At 42.4% G+C, this 22,559-nt stretch overlaps 2 protein-coding genes across 2 annotated transcripts; both read left to right on the forward strand.

The window, feature by feature from the left end:
* The first annotated feature begins 1,046 nt into the window (after positions 1-1,046).
* Positions 1,047-2,823, forward strand: LOC138611314 (tripartite motif-containing protein 16-like). Its single transcript, XM_069684343.1, has one exon. It carries the CDS (start codon positions 1,062-1,064, stop codon positions 2,730-2,732), a length of 1,671 nt encoding a protein of 556 aa, XP_069540444.1. The 5' UTR covers positions 1,047-1,061; the 3' UTR covers positions 2,733-2,823.
* An 8,836-nt stretch (positions 2,824-11,659) lies between these two features.
* On the forward strand, positions 11,660-14,046 carry LOC138611177 (tripartite motif-containing protein 16-like). The gene has a single exon (XM_069684152.1). The coding sequence runs from the start codon at positions 11,691-11,693 to the stop codon at positions 13,362-13,364; it is 1,674 nt and encodes a 557-aa protein (XP_069540253.1). The 5' UTR covers positions 11,660-11,690; the 3' UTR covers positions 13,365-14,046.
* The last annotated feature ends 8,513 nt before the right edge of the window (positions 14,047-22,559 follow it).

Below are 22,559 nucleotides of genomic sequence, written 5' to 3' on the forward strand. Positions count from 1 at the left end.
AGGGTAAATATTAAATATAAAAGACATAAAATATGATAAAATAATATAACAAAATATGAAATCAATGTCTTTACAGCAGATTTTGAAGCAAAAATCCCAAATAGAGGTGAAGGTTAGGGTCCTCTTCAGGGTCCTTCTGGTCATCTCTTTAGTCAGTATTAAAGCTGTTTGTTCGATCAGTCTGCAGTGATGAAAGCTGGCTGCTTATTGTAAGTCCTAATCAAATCATTGTGTTACCTAATTAAAGTGCAACTGTTTCACAAAGATAACCACATTGTATTAACTTTACCATGATGTCGAAGGTCAGGTAACACAATCTAACAGACAGCAACGAAGAGGAAAACCTTTCAGGTCCGCGTGTTAGAAGTGTGAACGTGAAACAGATCAACACCTCGCCTCATGTTGGTGAAGTGAACTCTGTCGCCTCCCAGTGGATTCTCAGTGTTTGTCAGCTGGTGCTCTCACGAAGCTCCCTTTGTTGTACTGAATCTATTTACATCACTTATATTGTATGTTCTCTCCTTTTGAGGAAGTGGATTATTGACAGTTATTGATAAGATGCATCACTAGTTGAACAGTGATTTAGTGAGCTTTGCAAAATTACAAGTATTATGAAAGCAAACTGAATAAACCCTTTTATTCAGAGTGTATGTACCTCAAACAAATATTAAATAAAGATGGAACATTTTGAAACCATACTCAATTGTTTCCAATCTTTTGAATTTATGTATTTATTGTTGTTTGTAGACTTTTTGTTCTTATTACAGTTCTGTCTTTATTCACTTATTCACATTTGGTTTTCATGTGGAGAAACTGTGCAACGTAACATGAAGCAGAGCTTGATAACCCCTCCCTCTTCTTCCTGCTCTCAAACACAGCCAGCTCCACTCTGACTCAGTCACTTCCTTGTTCCCTCCCCTTCAGATCTACAGTTTGAAGATGGGTGTAACCAACCAGAGCTGACACTCACTGCACAAACACATGCTGTGTAGATCAGAGCTCAAACTAGTTTCAGTTCTGATGAAGTGAAACTCAGACACGTGTTGTCACTGAGAGGTGAAATGGCACAGAAAGGAGTTCAGCTGGACCGGGAAACCTTCTCTTGTTCCATCTGTCTGGATCTACTGAAGGATCCTGTCGCTATTCCCTGTGGACACAGCTACTGCATGAACTGTATTCAAACCCACTGGGATAAAGAGGATGAGAAGAGAGTCTACAGCTGCCCTCAGTGTAGGCAGACCTTCACACCGAGGCCTGTCCTGCTGAAAAACACCATGTTAGCAGCTTTAGTGGAGGAGCTGAAGAAGACTGGACTCCAAGCTGCTCCTGCTGATCACTGCTATGCTGGAGCTGAAGATGTGGCCTGTGATGTCTGCACTGGGAGAAAACTGAAAGCCTGCAAGTCCTGTCTGGTCTGTTTGATATCATTTTGTGAAAAACACCTTCAGCCTCATTATGAATCACCTGCCTATGCAAAACACAAGCTGGTGGAGCCCTCCAAGAAGCTCCAGGAGAACATCTGCTCTCGTCATGATGAGGTGATGAAGATGTTCTGTCGTACTGATCAGCAGTCTATCTGTTATCTCTGCTCTGTGGACGAACATAAAGGCCACGACACAGTCTCAGCTGCAGCAGAAAGGACCGAGAGGCAGAGAGAGCTCGGGGTGAGTCGACAAAACATCCAGCAGAGAATCCAGGACAGAGAGAAAGATGTGAAGCTGCTTCAACAGCAGGTGGAGGCTGTCAATCGCTCTGCTGATAAAGCAATGGAGGACAGTGAGAAGATCTTCACTCAGCTGATCCGTCTCATGGAGGAAAGACGCTCTGATGTGAAGCAGCAGGTCAGATCCCAGCAGGAAGCTGAAGTGAGTCGAGTCAGAGAGCTTCAGGAGAAGCTGGAGCAGGAGATCACTGAGCTGAAGAGGAGAGACGCTGACCTGGAGGAGCTGTCACTCACAGAGGATCACAACCAGTTTCTACACGACTACCCCTCACTGTCACCACTCAGTGAATCTACAGACTCATCCAGCATCAAGATCCGTCCTCTGAGGTACTTTGAGGCTGTGACAGCGGCTGTGTCAGAGGTCACAGATAAACTACAGGACGTTCTGAGGGAGACATGGACAAACATCTCACAGACAGTGACTGAAATGGATGTTTTACTGTCACAACCAGAGCCCAAGACCAGAGCTGAGTTCTTACAGTACTCATGTGACATCACACTGGATCCAAACACAACACACACACAGCTGTTATTATCTGATGGGAACAGAAAAGCAACATTAATGAGAGAAAATCTGTCTTATTCTAGTCACCCAGACAGATTCACTTATTATAGCCAGGTCCTGAGTAGAGAGAGTCTGACTGGACGTTGTTACTGGGAGGTGGAGAGGAGAGGAGGAGGAGTTCATGTAGCAGTCGCATACAAGAATATCAGCAGAGCAGGGAATGAATGTAGATTTGGATACAATGACAAATCTTGGGCGTTACATTGTAACAACAACAGTTCTAACTTTTGGTACAACAAAGTGAACACTCCTGTCTCAGGTCCTCTGTCCTCCAGAGTAGGAGTGTACCTGGATCACAGAGCAGGTATTCTGTCCTTCTACAGCATCTCTGAAACCATGACTCTCCTCCACAGAGTCCAGACCACATTCACTCAGCCTCTCTATGCTGGACTTTTGCTTCTCTGGTCTCCTGGAAACACTGCTGAGTTTTGTAAAGTGAAATAGACAGAAGTCATTTAAGGGACAGCGGGTTAACTTCTGTGTTTTCATTCTTCAGCTTGATTTTTATTCATGTTTGTTGCTGAGAGCTGATTGTTGGCACATTTTTGTCACCTGTCAATCAAACTTGATGGGCGGTACTTTGACGTCTTCTCATGTGTTCTGTAAATGAGTTCCTTTAAGTGACGCTCCTTCCTGTGTCTGTTTAGCCATGGAGGCTTTCACTGCTCATGATGACTGATGTTCACCTGAACTGACATTTCTCTGCGTGAAAATAGAAACTTCTCTCTGCTCTAAATGTTTGTTGATTGTTTGTATTGATGCGTTTATATGCTGTTGTTTCTGTTGTAATTCATGAGTGTGAAGAGAGAAAGCATCAGACCTTTCTTTAACGTACACATTTTGTTTTCACCACTTTGTACATTTGTAGAAAATCTATAATCACATTGATATGAAAATGTTTTGTTGCTTTTTAAACGGATGAAAAATGTCCTCTGAGGTATTTTAAACCTTCAATGATCATGATGAAATCAATGAGGAGATTTTTTGACATAGTTTAGATTGTGGTCAAACAAACTGATGGTGTGGATGAAGTGAATCTGTTGATGACATCAGGAACAAGAATCATTGAACAGACTTTACTGATGTGATGTGTGAACAAACTGAAGTTTGACATCATGAATAAACAAACAGGATCAAAGTCTTTTCTTCTCGTCTTCATTGCAGGGTTTCAAACAAAGCTGATGGACAAAATGTCAAATAATATGAGGGTATAACTGAGGCAGGTTTCCTCCTGAAACACCCCAAAGTTCAATATTCATGATAAGAGCAGAAGAGCTCTTTGAGTAAGTCTCTGTGCTTTCAGCTTTCCTCACCAAAAACAGAAACATTTTGAAATAATAGTCAGAATTAATTTGGTGAAATTGAAGTGCTGCCTCACAGATATTATGTCCATGTGGACATTTATTGTCCTGTAGACTTTAATGAAGAGGAAACCTCCGAATGAGGCTGTCAGGTTGATTCAGTGTTTTGCTCACCTTGGCACTGAACCAGTGATTGACTCAGCTTTTTGTAACGTGTAAATGTTTTAAAATCAACAATAAATGCAAAATGTGCGCTCTATATTAGGTCAAGTCATAAAATCCTGAAACAATAGAAACACATTTCCCATTCCTAAATACAATTTCAGACCTGAGACTCTTTGCTGCCATCTTTTCAGTGTGACCTGATGTCAGTGTAGCCGGGTGAGTCTCCTCTGAACAAGCTGACATAATGTTGTATTACAGTTATTTAAACCTCTCTTGTTGTCTGAAGCTGCTGAAAGCTCAGTAACATTTGAACAAGTCTTCCTGCAGTGAACATGGCAGCAGGTTCACAACTGATATGTGAAACTGATGCCCAACACAAGAGGGCGCCCTTATCCTGCTAACCAGGGAGCTGAAAACATGTCAAAGCAGTTTGTCTGCATCAGGTAGGAAACGTTCTCATTGTGTCAAACTACTCTGAGCAGACTTGGGGAGCAACGGAATACAAGCAGACCTAATGGTGTTACGTAAATAGCCCTCTATGGCATGGTGTTGCCCACAGGTAACAAACTACCTTTCTGAATTTTACAGCGTCCCTTTAAGTTTTTAAAATAATGATAAATATCAACATATCACCAGACATCTCTGAGTGCAATAAAATGAGGGTTTGAGGAGGGTGTGGCTTTTGTCTGAGGGTGGAGCATTGCTTTCAGGAAGCAAAGCTGCATGGGACACAGTGCCAAGAACTGGAAAGATAAATACAATTTTTAAATTAAAATGAATGCATATAAAAATATGTGCATGGGAATGTAAAGAAGCATGTTTTATTGTTAAAAGACTTTTGTTTTTATTTATAGACTATAACTGTGTCTTCTCTTTGTTGCCTCAGGGCAACATTGTGCATTTAGAGCTCTTTTGTTCAGGCTATATGATGCTGAAGTGAGGACATGTGCTCGGATGTTTTATTATGGCCATAGTCAATGTTTTTACTTCATATCTACTGACACTTACTGGAAATGGACACAAGAACCTTTTCTGGGGGAAGGAACATGATCGAGTAGTGAGGGTCATTCCCTCTGACAGTGAGGACAGTGATGCTGAAGAGTCAGGACGAGTGGATTCCCAAATCAGGTTTAATAGACAGTTAGCAGGTCAAGGGTCAGTGTCAGTAAAGCAATGTATATACGGTGTGTGTGCGCGCACACATGTACACCGAAGGCCAAGTGCAGAAAATATGATGTCCATCTGTGTTTCACGTCCACCAGCAGCTGCTTCCTGAGGTTCCATACACAATAGGAATCACATGAAAAACAGAAACACCTCAAATAATAACCTCAACAAACACACAGCACACTCAATCAATCAATCAATCAATCAAATTTTATTTGTATAGCGCCAAATCATAACCAGAGTTATCTCGAGACACTTTACAAAAACAGCAGGGGTCCGTTTCACAAAGCAGGTTCAACAAACTCTGAGTCTAACCCTGAACTCTGAGTCGATCTACTCTGAGATAGGAAACTCAGAGTTTTCGGTTCCAGAACAGCTGATCAGAGTTAGTTCAATCAACTCTGCGTGGGTTCAGCCAGAGTTAAGTGCGTGCACGCTGACTGTAAAAAGCCAGCATTAATGGAGCCCCGATACCACGATTCACCATGGCAACGGTACACAAAAAGAGGTCCTCCTACGTCACACCAGTGGAGCTCAAAATCCTCATGCGGACGTTCAGCGAATACGAGCATGTTTTTAGAAAAATAAAGTAACACGGCTGCAGCTGCAAAAGAGAGAGAAGCGGCGAGGGAAGAAACTGCTGCTCGAGTTAATGTGCAAGTTTGAACTGGTCTTTTTATTTAATACTTAATCACGACCGGAAGCTAAAATTATATTAATTTAGGAGCAATCCAGCGGGAGAAAAAAACATACATGGAAGCAGTTAGAAATAAAATACCAGAACATCATTCAAAGGTGCGGCTCAGGCAGAACAGGCTCATGGCTGAACCTCACTTCAATCATATTTGGAATATTAAAATAATGAAATATTCATCATTCACTTTATCCCTAACATGATGCTGACTTCACATACATTATAATTCATGTTGATTAAACTGAATTGTGTTAGTTTCAAAAAATATATATTATTATTATAATTTACGGCATCTTATTTGAGTGCTCTCGGCAGTGGTGGTGGAAAATCTACAAATGATGACTTTGACACAGATTTGTCTTTTGTTTTTTTAATCATAATTATAAAAGACTTTTGCAAAGGGGTCAGAGCAGCACAGAGACGCAACGTTTCTTCTTTTAATTCGGTAACCGCTCAAACACACGCGTGAGACGGGCTGAATGAATGAGGAAGTTGAATGAGGGTTTTATATTCTAGAGGGAGGAGACGGAGCGAAACTCTGAGTTTCCTGAAGAAAACTTGCTCGCGACCAGGTTAGGTTCACAGACACAGTTACCATAGTAACCAACTCAGAGTTAAAGTTACCTCTCTTTCTGAAATGGCAAACCCGAGGTTTCCCTCATTTCAGGGTTAACAAACTCGAGGTTTTCACTAAACCCACTTTCTGAAACGGACCCCAGGTCTAGACCGACTCTTTGTTATGTTATTCAAAGAGAGGCCCAACATGAATCACCATGAGTAGCACTTAACTCTACCATTTTTAAGTAAGATAATCGAAAAGGCTGTCTTTCAACAGTTGAACCACTTTCTGACAGTGAACAACTACTTTGATGTCTTTCAGTCAGGCTTTCGACCACACCACAGCACAGAGACGGCTCTTGTCAAAGTGATTAATGACATCCGCTTAAACACAGATAATGGTAGAGTTTCAGTCTAAGTACTACTCGATCTTAGTGCTGCATTCGACACAGTTGACCATAAGATATTACTCGACCGTCTGGAAAACTGGGTTGGACTTTCTGGCACAGTACTAAACTGGTTTGGTTCTTATTTAAAGGACAGGGACTACTTTGTGTCTATAGGTAACTTTACATCTGAGCAGACAAAGATTACATGTGGAGTTCCCCAAGGCTCCATTCTTGGGCCTCTTCTGTTTAACATCTACATGCTTCCACTGGCTCAGATAATGGAAAACGACAAAGTTAGTTACCATAACTACGCAGACGACACACAGATCTACATCACAGTGTCACCAGGGGACCATGGCCCCATACAAGCACTAGTTAAATGTATTGAACAAATCAATGAGTGGATGTGCCATAATTTTCTTCAATTAAACAAAGACAAAACTGAGGTAGTTATTTTTGGAGCTAAGGAGGAGCGATTAAAGGTCAGCGCACAGCTTCAGTCATTAGTGTTGAAAACCCAGAAATCTGGGTGTAGTTATGAACTCAGACCTGAATTTTCAAAGCCACATTAAAACAATTACAAAGTCGGCCTACTATCACCTCAAGAATATATCCAGGATTAAAGGACTTATGTCTCAGCAGGAACTAGAAAAACTGCTCCATGCATTTATCTTCAGTCGACTTGATTACTGTAACAGCGTCGTTACAGGCCTCCCTAAAAAATCAATCAGACAACTGAACGGTCCGCTGAACGGTCAAGGGCCAAAATACATTTGTGATCTACTGACACAGTACGAACCATCCAGACCACACAGGTCATCAGGGACAGGTCTGCTTTCTGTCCCCAGAGTCAAAACCAAACATGGAGAAGCAGCGTTCAGTTTTTATGCTCCGTATATCTGGAACAAACTCCCAGAATCATGCAGGTCTGCTGAAACACTTTCTTCTTTTAAATCAAGCCTGAAGACTCACCTGTTTACAGCTGCCTTTTATTAAACTATTTTAATACTTTTATTTTAATAACTATTCTAAATTATTTATATCTGCACTGTAGCTTTTACCCTTATTTTTTATTTTTATTTTATTTTATTTTTAAATTTTAGCTTCTATTTTAGCTGTTCTTCTTCACTTTGCTTTTTAATGTATGATGTGTTTCTTTGCCTTTGTTGTTCTATGTAAAGCACTTTGAATTGTCTTGTTGCTGAAATGTGCTATATAAATAAACTTGCCTTGCCTTGCCTTAACAATATTCGGCACATTGGCAGAAAAACTTCCTTTTAACAGGCAGAAACCTCGAGCAGAACCAGACTCATGTTGAACAGCCATCTGCCTCAACTGGACAGACACACACTTCCACATATACTTTCACACACAGTCTAACCTCCTCCACCCACTTACTTTGAAAGCAAACGTAATACTCAGAGCTGTTGAAACCATTTGTGGTGGATTTTTGTCAAAATAAAAACTTTTCTTCTTCATATATTGCTTATTTTCCTTATTCTAATTATTAGATGTACTATAAAAACCCTGGGTGTTTCAGTGCCCTCATAGCTATATATATATATATATGTATTATCAGGGACACCCAAGCTCCTAAAAAATAGTGTCAAATATCTTTTCCTCTGAAAAAAAGTTATAGTCTAATTACATTACAGATACATTCATTAAAAATGGGGATTACTAGCAGCATTGCAGTTTTAAAACACATTTTAAAATGAAGACGAGATAATACCAAAGATGCTCTTTAACATCTGGTGTTTCATTTCTGAACCGTCCGTCTGACCGTCTCTGATACCATGCGCGCACGTTACGTCACTTCACGACACACAAGTCTCACAACACTGCTCCTCAAAGTTGCCATCCACAGTCCCTGGTTGCCATGGCCTGTCGTGAACAAGTGAATATTCAACGGTTGGAACGTTCGCCATCATTTTGTGTCTTCAAAGGAGTAAAAATGCGAGCAACATCGCAGTACAGTGGAAGTTATGCCTCGTGATAATGCTGTCATTATCCACGGACTCCAAGTCTAATTTTAAGAATCGTTTACAGGTAAGACCAACTGCTAACGTTAGCTGCACAGGATCAAAATGTTAGCTAACCTGTCGTCTTCTTCTTCTACTACTGAAGATAAGAATAAGTGAAAATCTTTTAGTTTTTTAAAGGACGAACACGTTTCCTCTTTTTAAGGTAAAAAGAAATTAAGAATAATCGGTCGAATACAGTTATAAATGTCCTGAGAGTTCAGGGGAGAAAAAGCATTCAACTGTTAGGTGTGTATGTTAAACACAGAGCGCGAATCAGGATATGATTAGCCTAGCTTAGCATAAAGCTAGGCTAGCCTGTCTCAATCTAAAGTTTAAAAATGAGCCTAACAACCCTAAAGCAGGAAACGTATTAATCAAGAAACAAACAGCAAAGGAAAAACTTTCATTTAGTTACATAAGGGAACTATTTCTGCTCATTTCCGCGTTTATGTTCATGCATGTATTTAGCAAAACAACTCGTGTATCAATGAGCTTTTAGGAGGTCCATTTTTCACCAAGCTAGCTCTTCCCTGTCTCTGTGCTAAGCTAGGCTAAACTCATCCTGACTCTAGCTCCACACACACACACGAGAGGTACTGATCTTTTTGTCTTGCGCTCAGAAAAAAAGCCTAGACTAACAATGACAAAGTGCTCAATTTTTACCATCACACAGTAAAAAAGAGACTCATTATTGAACATGGAAAGAAAACCACAAATGAAGTTTCAGCGTTTAAAAACAAAAACTCTTGATGAGAAGAAACATCATCATGAGGCAGAACTTCAGCTCTCTGTCTTATTAGTTATACCGACTAACATTAGATATTGTCATGCTGCCCACCTCGCATGGACACAATGCAGTCACAGTACATTTCATTGAGTATTAGTGTCATTGTCTACATGTGACTGTTTCCCCCTGGAATTATTCCAATTCTGTTGGGAAAGCATGATCACTTTAAAAGCCTTTTAATGCAGCTTTAACCTTTTAATGTTCTTGGTATTATAACAGCAGTTTTTAAGGAAGATCACTTTGCACGTGCGGTTGCTGCTGCTGCACAGTGACGGCTAAAAATCTGACATGTAGTGCTTTTTTTTTCTCCAGCCAGAGCTTAAAAGAGGATGTTGGTGGACACGCAGCTTTGTTTTTAGGATGCTTGTCAGTACCACAGGCTCTTTCCAATTAGTGCACAGTGAAAGAGGGAGGGGCCAAGGGCACACCTGTACACTCAACCGCCCACACAGGTAGGAAAAAATGGAATGAAAGACAACAGGGAAAAAAAGATGTACAATCAGACAGCCTGCCCACCCTGCAAAGTGGAGCAGAATTCAAGCTCCGCACACCCAAACTAAAAATAAAAAGTTCAACACAAATATTTCAAAAAGCACAACATTACGTTTTTTTATATCCTACATCCAGCTCGATAGCGACATTAATAGTTCAACAAGATCAATATATCTTTATAATCATTTTAAGGTGCCTCTTATATTTTTCTGAGTATTTACAACTGTACAAGCAAAGCACACTTCAAAGTGCACACATTTAATACAGTATTGACTAGTTTTGCATTTACAAGGTTTATAATTTCCCCCGAAAAAAACAACAACCTGAAACTACAGAACAAGAAACAAAAGGAACAATCAAAAGTTTTCTTTTCGTACATTTTACAAAAACAGAACAGAAAGAAAAAGCTGCTCGACTTGTCCTCTCTCTCTCTCTCTCTCTCTCTCTCTCTCTCTCTCTCTCTCTGTCTCTCTCTCTCTCTCTCTCTCTCTCTCTCTCTCTCTCAGTAAGACTTGTGACGTCTGTTACCACTTCATATTTTTCTCGTGTCACGCTTTGTTTACATTTTGGGGATTTTTTTATTTGAAAAGAAATAAACTCTATGCTTGTCTTGTATAAAAGTTAAGTCATTTTTCAAGTTTAAATAAAATTCAAGTTTCTCAAACACTGGAGGGAATTTTTTTCTTACATTTTGCGTATACATAGAGACCGCGATGCATCTCTATTTTTTTTGTCTCGCTAAAAAGAAAACTGACCGATATTTCTCGTGGAATAAACAGCATTGTTTATAAATAAGTGGATATGGTGCGTTTTTATCTCTTTTTCCATTTCCACCAATGAGAAAAATACCAAAACAAAAATAATCGACCCATCCAAGTGCATCTCAGTCCTTCAAAAAAATGTTTTTATTTTTTAGCAAACTCAAGATTTAGCGTCCAAATCAAAAGCAGCTATGAGCAGGAGTACAGGCTTGTAAATGAAGCTTTCCCTTCTCCACATGGGCTCCTGTGTTCTCTTAGTGGGATTACCCAGAATGCTTCTTGTTGCAGGAAGACTTTGGCGAGACATGCGAGGTCCCACGTCGTGTAGGTTAATATTGTGTCTATAGTAGTGTTTTTTTTAAAAGAATGTTTTGCATGAGGTGATGACTTCAAAAGATAAACCAGAGCACACCGCAGATGCGCAGGGAGGGAAATGCACTTCAAGTCCGTCACGTTGCAAAAAAACAAACTTTTGACACTTTATAATTTAAGTTTCATCATTCTTCTGTCATTTGGAGCCATTTGAAAACACGTGTAGCAGCATTTTCACCACTCTGATTTGATACGTGAATTCAGCAGTTAAAGTGTTTGATGACAGTTTACTTTGATGACTTTAAATTCTCAGTCAGCTGTTTTTAAGCAGTAAAATAAGTTTGAACAGAATCTGATGACCAAGTAGAGAAATATGCAGCCATCACCAGAGACCTGAAGAGTCGACAAGTATTTTACAACTTAAAGCTGCAAATGTTTCACATGTGGAGCAGGTTTTAACTGAGGCTTCATGTAAATGAGGAAACAAAGTTCAAAATCCACAGCGCCGCTCCTCTTCTGGGAATCACAGCTTGATAACCCCTCCCTCTTCTTCCTGCTCTCAAACACAGCCAGCTCCACTCTGACTCAGTCACTTCCTTGTTCCCTCCCCTTCAGATCTACAGTTTGAAGATGGGTGTAACCAACCAGAGCTGACACTCACTGCACAAACACATGCTGTGTAGATCAGAGCTCAAACTAGTTTCAGGTCTCAGGAAGTGAAACTCAGACAGTTGTTGTCACTGAGAGGTGAAATGGCGCAGAAAGGAGTTCAGCTGGACCGGGAAACCTTCTCTTGTTCCATCTGTCTGGATCTACTGAAGGATCCGGTGACTGTTCCCTGTGGACACAGCTACTGCATGAACTGTATTCAAACCCACTGGGATACAGAGGATGAGAGGAGAGTCTACAGCTGCCCTCAGTGTAGGCAGACCTTCACAGCGAGGCCTGTCCTGCTGAAAAACACCATGTTAGCAGCTTTAGTGGAGGAGCTGAAGAAGACTGGACTCCAAGCTGCTCCTGCTGATCACTGCTATGCTGGACCTGAAGATGTGGCCTGTGATGTCTGCACTGGGAGAAAACTGAAAGCCTGCAAGTCCTGTCTGCAGTGTCTGATCTCTTACTGTGAGAAACACCTTCAACTTCATTCTGAACTGGATCCATTAAAGAAGCACAAGCTGGTGGAGCCCTCCAAGAAGCTCCAGGAGAACGTCTGCTCTTGTCATGATGAGGTGATGAAGATATTCTGTCGTACTGATCAGCAGTCTATCTGTTATCTCTGCTCTGTGGACGAACATAAAGGCCACGACACAGTCTCAGCTGCAGCAGAAAGGACTGAGAGGCAGAGAGAGCTCGGGGTGAGTCGACAAAACATCCAGCAGAGAATCCAGGACAGAGAGAAAGATGTGAAGCTGCTTCAACAGCAGGTGGAGGCTGTCAATCGCTCTGCTGATAAAGCAGTGGAGGACAGTGAGAAGATCTTCACTCAGCTGATCCGTCTCATGGAGGAAAGACGCTCTGATGTGAAGCAGCAGGTCAGATCCCAGCAGGAAGCTGAAGTGAGTCGAGTCAGAGAGCTTCAGGAGAAGCTGGAGCAGGAGATCACTGAGCTGAAGAGGAGAGACGCTGACCTGGAGGAGCTGTCACTCACAGAGGATCACAACCAGTTTCTACACGACTACCCCTCACTGTCACCACTCAGTGAATCTACAGACTCATCCAGCATCAAGATCCGTCCTCTGAGGTACTTTGAGGCTGTGACAGCGGCTGTGTCAGAGGTCAGAGATAAACTACAGGACGTTCTGAGGGAGACATGGACAAACATCTCACAGACAGTGACTGAAGTGGATGTTTTACTGTCACAACCACAGCCCAAGACCAGAGCTGAGTTCTTACAGTACTCATGTGACATCACACTGGATCCAAACACAGCAAACACACGGCTGTTATTATCTGATGGGAACAGAAAAGCAACATTAATGAGAGAAAAACAGTCTTATTCTAGTCACCCAGACAGATTCACTTATTATAGCCAGGTCCTGAGTAGAGAGAGTCTGACTGGACGTTGTTACTGGGAGGTGGAGTGGAGAGGAAGAGGAGTTCATGTAGCAGTCGCATACAAGAATATCAGCAGAGCAGGGAGCGGGGATGAATGTGGATTTGGATCCGCTGACAAATCTTGGGCGTTACATTGTAACATCAATAGTTATAACTTTTGGTACAACAATGTCCACACTCCTGTCTCAGGTCCTCTGTCCTCAAGAGTAGGAGTGTACCTGGATCACAGAGCAGGTATTCTGTCCTTCTACAGCATCTCTAAAACCATGACTCTCCTCCACAGAGTCCAGACCACATTCACTCAGCCTCTCTATGCTGGACTCAGGTTTTGTAATTATGGATCCACTGTTGAGTTGTGTAAAGTGAAATAGACAGAAGTCATTTAAGGGACAGCGGGTTAACTTCTGTGTTTTCATTCTTCAGCTTGATTTTTATTCATGTTTGTTGCTGAGAGCTGATTGTTGGCACGTTTTTGTCACCTGTCAATCAAACTTGATGGGCGGTACTTTGACGTCTTCTCATGTGTTCTGTAAATGAGTTCCTTTAAGTGACGCTCCTTCCTGTGTCTGTTTAGCCATGGAGGCTTTCACTGCTCATGATGACTGATGTTCACCTGAACTGACATTTCTCTGCGTGAAAATAGAAACTTCTCTCTGCTCTAAATGTTTGTTGATTGTTTGTATTGATGCGTTTATATGCTGTTGTTTCTGTTGTAATTCATGAGTGTGAAGAGAGAAAGCATCAGACCTTTCTTTAACGTACACATTTTGTTTTCACCACTTTGTACATTTGTAGAAAATCTATAATCACATTGATATGAAAATGTTTTGTTGCTTTTTAAACGGATGAAAAATGTCCTCTGAGGTATTTTAAACCTTCAATGATCATGATGAAATCAATGAGGAGATTTTTTGACATAGTTTAGATTGTGGTCAAACAAACTGATGGTGTGGATGAAGTGAATCTGTTGATGACATCAGGAACAAGAATCATTGAACAGACTTTACTGATGTGATGTGTGAACAAACTGAAGTTTGACATCATGAATAAACAAACTGGATCAAAGTCTTTTCTTCTCGTCTTCATTGCAGGGTTTCAAACAAAGCTGATGGACAAAATGTCAAATAATATGAGGGTATAACTGAGGCAGGTTTCCTCCTGAAACACCCCAAAGTTCAATATTCATGATAAGAGCAGAAGAGCTCTTTGAGTAAGTCTCTGTGCTTTCAGCTTTCCTCACCAAAAACAGAAACATTTTGAAATAACAGTCAGAATTAATTTGGTGAAATTGAAGTGCTGCCTCACAGATATTATGTCCATGTGGACATTTATTGTCCTGTAGATTTTAATGAAGAGGAAACCTCCGAATGAGGCTGTCAGCTTGATTCAGCGTTTTGCTCACCTTGGCACTGAACCAGTGATTGACTCAGCTTTTTGTAACATGTAAATGTTTTAAAATGAACAATAAATGCAAAATGTGCGCTCTATATTAGGTCAAGTCATAAAATCCTGAAACAATAGAAACACATTTCCCATTCCTAAATACAATTTCAGACCTGAGACTCTTTGCTGCCATCTTTTCAGTGTGACCTGATGTCAGTGTAGCCGGGTGAGTCTCCTCTGAACAAGCTGACATAATGTTGTATTACAGTTATTTAAACCTCTCTTGTTGTCTGAAGCTGCTGAAAGCTCAGTAACATTTGAACAAGTCTTCCTGCAGTGAACATGGCAGCAGGTTCACAACTGATATGTGAAACTGATGCCCAACACAAGAGGGCGCCCTTATCCTGCTAACCAGGGAGCTAAAAACATGTCAAAGCAGTTTGTCTGCATCAGGTAGGAAACGTTCTCATTGTGTCGAACTACTCTGAGCAGACTTGGGGAGCAACGGAATACAAGCAGACCTAATGGTGTTACGTAAATAGCCCTCTATGGCATGGTGTTGCCCACAGGTAACAAACTACCCTTTTGAATCTTACAGCGTCCCTTTAAGTTTTTAAAATAATGATAAATATCAACATATCACCAGACATCTCTGAGTCCAATAAAATGAGGGTTTGAGGTGGGTGTGGCTTTTGTCTGAGGGTGGAGCATTGCTTTCAGGAAGCAAAGAGCTGCATGGGACACAGTGCCAAGAACTGGAAAGATAAATAAAATTTTTAAATTAAAATGAATACATATAAAAATATGTGCATGAGAATGTAAAGAAGCATGTTTTATTGTTAAAATACTTTTGTTTTTATTCATAGACTATAACTGTGTCTTCTCTTTGTTGCCTCAGGGCAACATTGTGCATTTAGAGCTCTTTTGTTCAGGCTATATGATGCTGAAGTGAGGACATGTGCTCGGATGTTTTGTTATGGCCATAGTCAATGTTTTTACTTCATATCTACTGACACTTACAGGAAATGGACACAAGAACCTTTTCTGGGGGGAAGGAACATGATCGAGTAGTGAGGGTCATTCCCTCTGACAGTGAGGACAGTGAGGCTGAAGAGTCAGGACGAGTGGATTCCCAAATCAGGTTAAATACACAGTTAGCAGGTCAAGGGTCAATGTCAGTAAAGTAATGTGTGTGTGCGCACACAGGTACACCGAAGGCCAAGTGCAGAAAATATGATGTCCACATGTGTTTCACGTCCACCAGCAGCTGCTTCCTGAGGTTCCATACACAATAGGAATCACATGAAAAAGAGAAACACTTCAAATAATAACATCAACAAACACACAGCACACACGACAGACACACACACAGTCTAACCTCCTCCACCCACTTACTTTAAAAGCAAACGTAATACTCAGAGCTGTTGAAACCATTTGTGGTGGATTTTTGTCAAAATAAAAACTTTTCTTCTTCATATATTGCTTATTTTCCTTATTCTAATTATTAGATGTACTATAAAAACCCTGGGTGTTTCAGTGCCCTCATAGCACACACACACACACACATATATATATATATGTATTATCAGGGACCCCCAAGCTCCAAAAAAAATAGTGTCAAATATCTTTTCCTTAGAAAAAAAAAGTTATAGTCTAATTACATTACAGATACATTTATTAAAAATGGGGATTACTAGCAGCATTGCAGTTTTAAAACACATTTTAAAATGAAGACGAGATAATACCAAAGATGCTCTTTAACATCTGGTGTTTCATTTCTAAACCGTCCGTCTGACCGTCTCTGATACCATGCGCGCACGTTACGTCACTTCACGACACACAAGTCTCACAACACTGCTCCTCAGAGTTGCCATCCTCAGTCTCTGGTTGCCATGGCCTGTCGTGAACAAGTGAATATTCAACGGTTGGAACGTTCGCCATCATTTTGTGTCTTCAAAGGAGAAAGAAAGCGAGCAACATCGCAGTACAGTGGAAGTTATGCCTCGTGATAATGCTGTCATTATCCACGGACTCCAAGTCTAATTTAAAGAAACGTTTACAGGTAAGACCAACTGCTAACGTTAGCTGCACAGGATCAAAATGTTAGCTAACCTGTCGTCTTCTTCTTCTACTACTGAAGAATAGTTTGTGACTCTGGTGAAACTTCAGCCGGGATGGTGTGGGTAAAAACACAAGCCCCAGACTGGAAGAAGTTTGTGGAAGTTTACTAGAAGTTTGAGTGTGAAGTAGTGTGAACAGCATACTTAACAAAGTACATTTAAATGCGCATAATTACCGCTATTAATTTAAACGGACATTCGCGCATTACAAAAGCATTGAAATGCATTTTCTCTTGTCTTTATTTCAGTCTTTATTTGTCTTTATAATCAGTTACGTTACTTTACAATCGTGATACTTGGATTAAGTTCATGATTTACTGACTTTTTAACAGGTAATTAACTGTATTGGAATACATTTTTAAGGTAACCCTCCCAACCTAGACTATAAGTCTAAAGGAATGCTCCTTTTAATCAAAAGAGTAAAATGTTTTTTGACTGTTCTTGAGTATTCTCTACTTATTAATTTTGCTCTGGGCTATTAATTACAGAATTAACAATCTCTGAGGGAAAGTAATGGTGATTCTTGCGGGCTTTCCGGTTTACATCTGGCATTTAGATTAAGACTTCCAGCCAATACTTCCTTTTGCTGCACTGTTTACAGTCCAACTAGCAACTCAAGAAGTGACCATGGCTGCTTCCCAAGTCTCTTATTTGATAGCTCCTCGCTCCTCGCTCCTCGCCCGAACCGGAAGTAGTCCCGGAGCCGCCATATTGAGGACCGTCTCAAAGCTCTTATCGCTGCTCGGAGGAGCGAGGAGAGAGGAGGGAGTTCTGAGGAGCGATAAGCGAGGATACACGAGAGCAGCCTCTACGGAAGTCTTTTACTGGCCGACACGCCCCCTTATTACAGATCAGTTAGTGATTGGACGCTGCAGCAGATGGGACTCATGTGAAACTTCACAACATCACCGGAGATTCATATCGAAGAGAGTAAGAAGCGGACCTTAAAACAGACTTTACAGGGCGCCTTGAAACCGACTATAAACAACGCCGGTATAATGAGTTGGTATCTGACAAGCTGAGATCGTTTAGAACGAAATATTGATCATAACTTGTCGTAAGATATATAAAATGCAGTGAATAACTGAAGATTTGATTTGTTTTCTGGGTCAACATCTGAGTAAAAATAAGTTGTCTAAAAATCAAAAGCAGCAAAAACAGATTCATTTCTATTAACTCTAATCTAAAGAAATACCTCTCGTCATGATCAGTTATTCCCCTGCTAACTTTTATTACAGATGAATGAATGAATTCAGAGGGAGCAGGAGAGTCTCTCTGTCAGCAGGTAACACTTTTTACGTGTGAGAGTGATCATCAGGTCGGTTTGATCAGCGTGACGTGATTTCTATTTATCCTGAAACCTTTAGCCTAATCAATAATGTTCATAGTTCATGAACAGACAGTATTTGGGCTTATTAAATAATTAATTCAGATCAGATGATCAGTGATCGAAAATGTAAATAATGAACAAATAATATAAAGACACAGTGCTGTAGGAAATGTCCGTCTGGCTCTGCAGCAGGAACACAGACTGCAGCCTGTTCTTCATGTGCAGGTGTTTGTTACACAGGTAACAGGTTACAGAGAGAAAGCACTGTTACTGTGTGTTTTATTAGAATTAATACAGTGCACATGTGTGCACACACAAACAGCTGTTAAAGCAGACTGACAGCTGATCCAGCGGTGATCAGATGACGCTGTTACGTGTGGCCAAATAGCAGTACCCTGTGTGTGTGTGTGTCTCCGCCCTGCTCTGCCTGCAAAATAGCAGTACCCTGTGTGTGTGTGTGTCTCCGCCCTGCTCTGCCTGCAATGCCCTGGTGCTGGCAATCACCTGAGCAGGTTAAAAGGAGACAGCAGCAGGGCGACTCTCTCTCTCTCTCTCTCTCTCTCTCTCTCTCTCTCTCATTTGCAGGTGTGGTGCCGGAGGGGGGAGGTGGCGCTGGCCGCGCAGTCTTTTGTGGTTTTCCCTGATTTGCATTTGATTTCAGTTCCCCGGCCTGTTAGAGCGTCCGGGCTTTGTTATTTTCATTTGGGTTTGAGTTCCTGGTAGTCCTGTTTTCGTGTCCTTATTGTTTTCTCTTTATAGATTAGTTTTGGGTTAGGTAGTTTAGTCGGGAGGAACCCCGGATGCGACGGTCGTGGCAGGCAGGTCTGGGGTCTCTTCTCTCCTTTTGTTCATTTCGGCCAGGAACTCCTGCCTCTTTTGTTTTGGTTCTGGGTTGCTTAATTATCGGGGTTTGGTTGTGTTTGGCTTCGTTCGTTTTGTTTGCATCAAATAAATACTCCTTTGTTATTGACTGTGCTGAGTCGGCGTCCTTTAATATGTTACTGGCCTTGTTGTGTTCGAGTCTTTGCTTTTGTTTACGTTAGGGCCGTAACATATTTGGGGGCTCGTCCGGGATGTTGGGTCTTCTCTTTTGCGGACTCCAACCGTGAGTGCCGTTTGTTTTACAGGTTGTACAAGCCGTACCGGGGTGACTTTGTGGTGTGCCTTTGTTGTCACTGACACGTGTTTGGCTTGTTTGTTGTGATTATTGTGCAAGCTGTGTCGTTGTGACGTGTGTGTCGGCACTGTTGTTCATGGTACTTTGGTTTGTTGTGTGTTTACAACCTATGTTTTGGTGTTTTGTTAAACAGCGCACTCGTGCACCGTGTTTTTTTTGGTGCTGTTGTTTTTTCCTTTCTGTCTGGCCGGTGGTTTTTTTTCTCCGCGTCATGGAGTTTAGTGCTGCGGAATTTGTCGCTCATCCGACACTAGAGGAGTTTCATTCATGCACTAAGGAGCATTTAATTTCTCTGGCCAGTTTCCTTGAGATCCCTGTGTCTAGGCAGATGAAGAAGCAATCTATTAAAACTGAACTGTGGCCTGTGTTATCTGAGAAGGGTCTTCTGCTGAGTGAAGCGACTGTGAAGGGTGCAGGTGCATGTTCAGATGTGGGTGAAGCGGTCCGTCTCAAGGAGTTAGAGATTGAGATGCGCCGTCTAGATTTGAAAGAGAAGGAGTTGAGTAATGATATAGAGGTACGGAAGATGGAGGAGGAAACGAAGACGCAGGTTCGTCTGAAAGAGCTGGAGCTGCGGCAGTCCTCTCCATCTTCGTCTTCCTCCTCCTCTAGTGGTTTTGACATCAATAAATGTATCCGTTTTGTTCCGTCTTTTAATGAAAGAGATGTTGATAAATATTTCACCTTGTTTGAACGTGTCGCTAATACCTTGCAGTGGCCCAAGCAGGTGTGGCCTTTACTTTTGCAGTGTGTGTTCACAGGTAAAGCTCAGGATGCCTATGCGTCTTTGCCATCTGATCTGAGCCTGGATTATGAGCACATTAAAGCGGCTGTGCTGAGGGCGTATGAGTTGGTGCCCGAGGCATATCGCCAGAAGTTCCGACGTCTTAAGAAGGCAGATGACCAGACATATGTGGAATTTGGCCATGAGAAAGAAGTGTTGTTTGATCGCTGGTGTCGTTCTCTGCAGATTTCTGATTTTGATAACTTACGTGATTTGGTGCTCGTGGAAGACTTTAAAAATTGCCTGCCTGAACGGATTGTGACACACATCAATGACCGTAAGGTACAGAGAATTTCTGAAGCTGCAGTGTTTGCGGATGAATACGTTTTGACGCATAGGGACAGCTATGATAGACCACAGTCCTCCCTGGGGCGCAGTTTCTCTGCACCCAGGCCCCCTGTGCCTCAGCAGCCGAGTGGGGATGGGGGCGTGAAGTCAGGGGGACAAGAGAGTGTGGGCTAAGAGGAGTGACAGGGTTTGTTTTTTTTTGTAAGAAACGCGGTAACACTGTTGATTATTGTTTTGCCTTGAACAATAGAAACAGGTCTCCTAAAGCTGTTAATTTGTTAAAAACTGAACGCTCACTGGGTCAGTCTCACAGCGGTTTCAGTTCCCCTTCTGAGCGGTCTCTTCCGGGGAAACCTGATGACGTTTTTTTGCCTTTCATTATGAAGGGGTCGGTCTCGCTGACTGCTGGTGGGCCGAGAGTTCCTGTTGTTATTTTGAGGGACAGTGCAGCTTCTCAGTCTGCCATTCTGAAGGGAGTGTTGCCTCTGTCTAAGACATCTTCAACTGAGTCAGCTGCGCTAGTTCGTGGGTTTGGCATGCAGTTTGTGGGGGTTCCATTGCACACCGTTTACCTGGACTCAGAGTTAATTACGGGGCCTGTTGTTGTCGGGGTCAGTGATGAGTTTCCTGTGGGGGGGGGGTGTCTTTCATCCTGGGGAACGATTTGGCGGGTGGAAAGGTTTTGCTTAATCCTGAAGTGTGCCAGCTGTGCCTCGGTCTGGATGTCCGGATGAGTTAGTGGAAAAGTTTCCAGGGGTGTTTTCTGTCTGCGCTATTACCCGCGCTATGGCAGAGAAGCAACGTCAATCGCTGTCGGGGTCTGGTGATGGGGAAGTGGAGTTGGGTGATAGTTTTATGGCTGACGGCGATTCAGCTGTTCGGCCTGCCTTTTCATCCCCAGGCCCGGTCTCTCCTCCGCCTCCGTCTCTCCTTTCTCCAGTAGAGGAGTCAGAAAGTAAACTTCACATGTCACGTGAACAGCTTATTGTTGAGCAGCAGGGTGATCCTACGCTGGTTTCTATTTTAGGGGCTGTGGGTTCCGGCGACGATGGTGGGGGTGGGTCTCCCAGTTACTTTATGAAGGAGAGGGTCAGTGAACGCGACTATGTGGTCGCGACCCCGGACCGCAGACGGCGGAATAGGCTTTGTCATATTAACATGTTGAAGCCTTACCTGCAGAGAGAGTCTGTTTCACCATCCTCTGTTGTGACGAAATCCGTTGTGGCGCTGTCCGGTGCTGAAGTTATCGATCAGGCTGGGGCCGCTGTGGCGCTGTCCAGTGCTGATCTGCCGGAGTCTCCGGGTTCGGATTGTGATGTTGAGGTGATCTTGTCCAGCGCTGTTGTTCATGGGCGTTTAAAGAACTCTGAAATGTTGGCTAACCTTAATGGTTGTGTTTCGCATCTGTCTCCATCTCAGCGTGAGGATGTGGTGCCGGAGGGGGGAGGTGGCACTGGGCCCTTTTCTTGCAGTCATTTAACGTGGAGATCAGGCATATTAAGGGGCGGGACAATGTTCTGGCCGACACGTTGTCGCGCTGTTAGGCTTGTGAATGTGTTTTTTTTTTCTCTTTTTGTTTTCCTCAGGTTCGCCTCCACGGTATTCACAAGCTCAGGGTGGGGGTGTTACGTGTGGCCAAATAGCAGTACCCTGTGTGTGGGTGTGTGTGTGTGTGTCTCCGCCCTGCTCTGCCTGAGCTCAGGTGCTGGCATCACCTGAGCAGGTTAAAAGGAGACAGCAGCGGGGCGGCTCTCTCTCTCTCTCTCTTATTTGCAGGTGTGGTGCCGGAGGGGGGAGGTGGCGCTGGCCGCGCAGTCTTTTGTGGTTTTCCCTCGTTTTGTTTGGATCAAATAAATACTCCTTTGTTATTGACTGTGCTGAGTCGGCGTCCTTTAATATGTTACTGGCCTTGTTGTGTTCGAGTCTTTGCTTTTGTTTACGTTAGGGCTGTAACAGACGCGATCATTACAAACGGACGTCGCAGCACGTGACGCTTCATCGAAGGACGTCTCATGTCTCTTAAAAAACATTCCCTCGTTTCCTCTCTCCTCTCTTGGTTTCCTCGCGTCTCTCCATGCATCTCTGGTGGGAGGGACTAAGACGCAAGTGAACGACGCAAGTGAAGGGAACATGGATGCAATTTAAGAGACTTGGGAAGCAGCCAATGTGTTCAGATCAAAAGTGAAGTAATATTCTCCCCTCCAGATAGGCTACGTCAGCAAAATAAAAGCTGTCCTTTCTTGGAATTACATCCCCTGGAGGAGCGGCCGTTCATCTGTTTGTGGTGAGTCCCAATTTGACTGTGAATAGTCAGTTACACAGAGGCTGCTCTCTGGCTTACTTCAGCGGTATGAACCCGTAAAAGATTTTCTTGTGATTGACTTTAATTAACGGCTCTTAAGTTTGCTGAAATAACAACATCATGATGCAGATTAGTCAAAATGAAGCTTTGTCGGGTCTGTCCTCGAGGAGAAGCAAACTACT

The sequence above is a fragment of the Semicossyphus pulcher genome, unplaced genomic scaffold, assembly GCF_022749685.1.
Source record: "Semicossyphus pulcher isolate SPU_LCO1_2020_fin unplaced genomic scaffold, fSemPul1.0.p SCAF_7, whole genome shotgun sequence".
NCBI classification, from domain to species: domain Eukaryota; kingdom Metazoa; phylum Chordata; class Actinopteri; order Labriformes; family Labridae; genus Semicossyphus; species Semicossyphus pulcher.

What these genes read in the sequence shown, in the direction of transcription:
- LOC138611177 (XM_069684152.1), top strand. Translation starts at nt 11,691, where the DNA reads ATGGCGCAGAAAGGAGTTCAGCTGGACCGGGAAACCTTCTCTTGTTCC.
- LOC138611314 (XM_069684343.1), top strand. Translation starts at nt 1,062, where the DNA reads ATGGCACAGAAAGGAGTTCAGCTGGACCGGGAAACCTTCTCTTGTTCC.